Here is a 5,646-nt window from a genome sequence, read left to right as displayed (position 1 = left end):
TTTTAAGGTTGTGAGATTTACTATTATATATTGTAATTTAAATATTTATTTTTACTTCTATTTTTATTGTTAACTAATCTATTTTGATTATGACTTCTGATAGGAAAATATTAAATAAATAGTAAATTTTTAGGAAATTAAAATGGAAAAAGATATAATCCAAAAAGAAAAAAATAAAAATAAAAAGTCAAAAAAAAAAAAACTAAAACATAAATATGGTCCCATGAATTAAATAGATGAAGACGTGGGAACAAAAAATAAAAAAAAGAAAAGAGTAAATATGGTATTAAAATTAAAAGTTGAACTTGAAACGAAAATTTTTATTATTTTTTTAACAAAACCAATGAAATAAAAAAAAGGAGGGGATGAAAAAACTAAGAACTTTTAAATTCAGATAATGTCAACGGTATGTTTTTTACTTTGTATTAATATTTTTAAGAGTTATTACTTTTGTGAGGTATTTGTAAAAATAAAAAAGAATACTATTCACTTTTTAGAGCTGGAATAATCCAGTGTTTGAGGGATATCTCTCGAAACAGTCTGGAATCATGAAGTCATGGAAACGTAAATGGGTACGTTTGACAAAGACTGATGTATATGTGTTTGACAATCCAACTAAGAATACTCCAATATTAACAATTCCACTTCAAAGAACTGTTGTTTCTTTAGTTGCTTCAATGGGAGATAGTTATTTAAAATTAGACTCAAAGAAATTAGGAAAACAATTTATTTTTAATGCCCCATGTAAAGATCAAGCAGAAAGATGGGTCACTGCTATTAATAATACTATTGATGCTGGTCTTACTAGACCATCTGGGATGACACAAGTAGTACATGTAGATTTTGACCCTAATCTTGGATATATTGGGCTTCCACCTGAATGGGAAAGATTTCTTAATGAAGGAGGTATTACTACTGATGAATATAAAAAGAATAAAGATGTTGTTGATGATGTATTAAATTTCCAAATTCAAAGACAAGGAGATAAAGCTAACCTTCCGTCTGTTCCTGCTCCTATTTCTCAACCTAAACAATCTAAAGCTGTTGTAGAACCATTACCAGAAGATGTTGAAAAAGTTCAACTAAAAGATGTTACAATTGAACAAGACCCAAGAGAATTTTATTCTGATTTTGAAAAAATTGGAGAAGGAGCTTCAGGAGAAGTTTTTTCTGCAAAAAGAAAAGCTGACGGAATTGTTGTTGCTTTGAAACAAATGGAAGTAAACAGTGATAATGAAAAATTAATTGCAACGGAAATAAGTTTAATGAAAGGATGTAAACATGACAACGTCGTTACATTCTATGAGGCATTCTTTTTACCAGCTAAAAAACTTATGTGGATGTCTATGGAATATATGGATGGAGGATGTCTCACTGATATATTAGAAAATCATGATATTATTGAAATGACTGAACCACAAATTGCTTATGTCTGTCGTGAAACATTAAGAGCATTAAATTTCATTCATGGATTACATTGTATTCATAGAGATATTAAATCAGATAATATGTTACTTACTAATGATGGACATGTTAAACTAGCTGATTTTGGTTATGCAGCTCAATTAAATCAAAAACAAAAAAATAGAAATACGGTAGTTGGTACTCCTTATTGGATGGCACCTGAATTAATTCGTGGTCATGATTATGGTGTAAAAATTGATATTTGGTCATTAGGAATCATGGTGATGGAAATGGCTGAAGGAGACCCTCCTTATATGGAATTCCCACCATTACGTGCTTTATTCTTAATTACAACAAAAGGAATTCCTCCTTTGAAAAATGCAGAAAAATGGAGCAGAGATATGAATGGATTTGTTGCTCGTTGTTTGGAAACTATCCCTGATAATAGAGCTGATTCTGAAGAATTACTCCAACACCCTTTTATGAAAATTGCATGTGAAAATACAGATTTTGCACAACTAATTGCTGATGTGAGAAAGCTTGCATAAAATTATATCGTTCTGAAGTCAATTTTTTGTTATATTTTTTATTTTAATAATTTTGTTATTTAAATATTTAACTATTAAATAATTTCTTTTTTGTTTTTTTAATCTCAATATTTAAAAGTTCTAAGGTTATAAGTCATTGTTTTTATTTTCACTTAAAACTCTAAAATAATACCAATCATTTTCCTTAATTACATTTTTTTTTATTTTACGATTTAACTTTTTTGAGTTAAATAATTTTACTACTTCATTTAGTCAGTAATAAACAGTGTAATGAATTATACTTATTATATAGGCATTCTCTCAATAAATCTATGCCTTTTTTTGTTAATAACATTTTGTTATATTTATTTTCCATGATCTTTATTTAATATCACCTGTGTTTCATATAACGATTTCAAATATTCTAAAGTAATATCGTTATTTGGGTATATTTCATTTTGTGGGTCTTTCTTCTTTATTTTAATTTTCTTATTAGAATCAAACATGATTTTATTTGTATTGATTCTGACCCTTTCATTCTTATTAAATTTAATTCTTTCTTTAATCATTATCATTATATATTTTAGGTACTTTATTCTTTCTTGTGCTTTGATTTTAATTTCATCTGCATCTTGTTCATTTAATCTCATGATGCATTTTATTCTGTACTATTCCATTGTTTAGATCTTCTAATCTATTTATTTTCTTTATGATTTCTTTTATTTCATCAAATTTATCTCATTTAAATTTATTTTGGAGATAATAATACATACACATTGAAATCATTTTCATATCTTCTTGCAGATTTTCTATTCTCCTGACCATACCCATTTATTATTAATTTCTCTTATTAATTTATCTGATTCTTTCCTTTTCCAGTAGTAATTAATATTTACACATTTCTCTATTTTCATTTCTTTAAGTTGAATGATGATAGAGTTAAGATATTCATCATCAATATCAATAATGTTATTTTTTATGATAATATTTTTTATTATTGGATTACACTCTACTTTCCCTTCTATGATGGAGTTCATTTTTCATTTTAATATATATTTTAGTTGTTTCTTTTATTCTATGTGACTTTTTAATATCATTAATGTATTCTTTATCATTATTTACATTAATGTTTATTACTTTTATTATGCTCTCTATTTGTTCATTTCTTAATTTATTATTTAACAAATTAATTGCAAAACAATACAACACATCAATTAAAATTCTATTTGTTTGATTTATGTGTTTTCTTCTCTTCTTGACTGATTATCATTTCTTGTTTCTTTATATTGATTTATTCTTTATTTCTGTGTTTTTCATTTATATATTTTTATTTTCATAATCATTGTGTTGTTACCTTTATCAATGTTATGTATTTATTGTCAGTATTACTTTTTTGTATTTCTCTGTTTATTTGTTAAATTTCTTTATCATATTGATGTTCAGTATTATTTTATATTGTTATTCTTGTTGTGTGTTGTTGTTCTTTTTCTTCTTATTTTTATTTCACCTTATTGTTATTTATTGTTTGTTTTGGTTTCGTTCTTCTTCTTATCACAATTATTTCATTGGTTTTAAATAATATCTTCATTATCTCTTATTTCTCTATTATTTCTACTTTCTTTTATTTTACTATTATTATTTATCATTACTTATTTTTACTATTTTCTTTATTTGATTAAGTGCCTATTCTTTTTATTTCTGTTTTCATTTCAATTTCATTTTCATTTATATCATTATTATGTGATATTATCATTAATTATGATGAGATGTTTTGTTATTTATTATTTTTATTATATTCTATTTTCTTCTTTTTATTATTGTTATTTAAAATAATAAAAATAAAATAACATTTATTAAAATAAAAAATAAAATGAAGTGTTATAAACGTGTATTTAATTATTTAATCATCTGATTTTAATCTGATATTCATTAAATTAAAATGGAATCAATGATGAATAATCAATTAATTAAAGAAGTAGTAGAAACACTTCCAAATATTCAACAATCAATTGATGATACTACTAAACAATATCAATATTATTTAGGATGTATTAAAAATGAAATATTTGAGAAACAAGATAATGAAACATATGAACAAGCAATTAAAAGAGGAGAAGGAATATTTGATAGGATAGATGAAGTAGTTAGAAGAAGAAGAATAGTAATAGAAAAAGGACAAGAAACAATTAATCAAATAGAAACAATTAATAATCAAATGAACAAAATAATAGAACAATGTAATGATGATTCAGAAACAGTTAATAAAGCAAAGGATGAACTAATAGATAAAATCATTCACATGGAAGAAATGGATATGGAAGATAAAATTAAGAAATTAGAAGAAGAAATTAACAATATTAAAACAAAATTTAATAAAAAGAAAGAAGAATGGTTTACACAATATAGTGATTATTTAGAGAGGAAGAAGATAAAAGAAGAAGAAGAGAGATTGGAAAGAATGAGAGGAACGAGTACAATGGAAGAAATGAAACAACTAGAAGAATGGACGTCAAGAAAAGTATCAAATATATTATTTGATTCAGATATTGATAGTTGGAATATTAATACATCACTGCTTAAAGAGAAAGTATTAAATAAAGAAGATATAATAATTAATGTTGAAGATACAAAAGGAAATAAATTTGGAGGATATGTTAATGTGAAAATTGATAAAGTTGGTAAATATATAAATGATTCAAAATCATTTTTATTTTCATTAAAATCAAATGGAAGAATAGAAGAAATGATGAAATTTGATATTAAAGATTCACAACATGCATTTATTTTAAATGATCAATCAGGTGGTTGTTTGTTTGGGTTTGGAGGTGGATGTGACATTCGTGTTTTTAAAAAAAATGATAAAACAAAATCATATTGTAAACAATCTTCATATGAATATAAAGGAATAAGAAATGCACTTTGTGGAAAACAAAGTCCAGAATGTTTTACACCAAAACGAATTATTGTAATTGAAATGAAATGATTTTTATTTATTATTATTTATTTGAAATATAAAAATAAAAAAAGAATATAAAATAAAATCAATAAATAAATATGAACATTTCATCTATCAACAAATGAAATGGTGAATATAAAAATGTTCATATTTCATTCTTGTTTTATTTTATTTGAAAGAATCACACCCAATGTGTTAATTTAATAAATAATAAAAAGAAATAAGAATAAAAGATAAATAAAAATATAATAAAATATTTATTTTATTCTTTTTTATTTATTTTTTATTTTATTTATATTATTTTATATTTATTTATTTTATTCTTCTTCTTTTATCTTTATATCTATTATATATTTATTATTTTATTATTTATGTTATATTCTTATATCTTTTTATTCTTATTTTATATTTATTCATTATTATTCATTTCATATTAACAATGTTAAATATCAATACAACATATAATAAATAAATGACATAAGATAAACAACAATAAATAATAATAATAAAATATAAACAAACAATATAAACAAATATAAAATGATAAAAGATCATCTAATATAAAATAAGAATAACAAAGAATAAAAATAAGAAATGAATGATGTTTAGAAAAGAAAAAATTGACAAAAATAAGAAATAAAAGATGATATTCAAAGATAAAAACCAATATAAAATCAAATATAATAAATAATAAGAATAAGAATGATTATATCTTATTTTATTATTATATTCTTCTTTATATTGAGATCCTTTTATCAA

At 22.9% G+C, this 5,646-nt stretch overlaps 1 protein-coding gene across 1 annotated transcript, besides 8 other annotated features; it reads left to right on the top strand.

The window, feature by feature from the left end:
* Positions 1 to 28: 28 nt before the first annotated feature.
* Positions 29 to 72: a microsatellite.
* A 32-nt stretch (positions 73 to 104) lies between these two features.
* Positions 105 to 132: a sequence feature (AT_rich).
* Positions 133 to 161: 29 nt separating this feature from the next.
* Positions 162 to 202: a microsatellite.
* Positions 203 to 313: 111 nt separating this feature from the next.
* Positions 314 to 335: a sequence feature (AT_rich).
* Positions 336 to 397: 62 nt separating this feature from the next.
* On the top strand, positions 398 to 1,952 carry EDI_195570 (serine/threonine protein kinase, putative; the record flags this gene model as incomplete). Its single annotated transcript, XM_001738801.1, has 2 exons — positions 398 to 457; positions 498 to 1,952. The coding sequence occupies 2 exons, from the start codon at positions 398 to 400 to the stop codon at positions 1,950 to 1,952; spliced, it is 1,515 nt and encodes a 504-aa protein (XP_001738853.1).
* A 20-nt stretch (positions 1,953 to 1,972) lies between these two features.
* Positions 1,973 to 2,055: a sequence feature (AT_rich).
* Positions 2,056 to 2,295: 240 nt separating this feature from the next.
* Positions 2,296 to 3,436: a repeat region.
* A 3-nt stretch (positions 3,437 to 3,439) lies between these two features.
* Positions 3,440 to 3,604: a microsatellite.
* Positions 3,605 to 3,615: 11 nt separating this feature from the next.
* Positions 3,616 to 5,627: a repeat region.
* Positions 5,628 to 5,646: the final 19 nt, after the last annotated feature.

This window comes from Entamoeba dispar, genomic scaffold (genome assembly GCF_000209125.1).
Source record: "Entamoeba dispar SAW760 scf_1105229461699 genomic scaffold, whole genome shotgun sequence".
Taxonomy (NCBI): domain Eukaryota; phylum Evosea; order Mastigamoebida; family Endamoebidae; genus Entamoeba; species Entamoeba dispar.
Note: the sequence above shows the minus strand (reverse complement) of the source record. Positions and strands in the feature narration are given on the sequence as shown.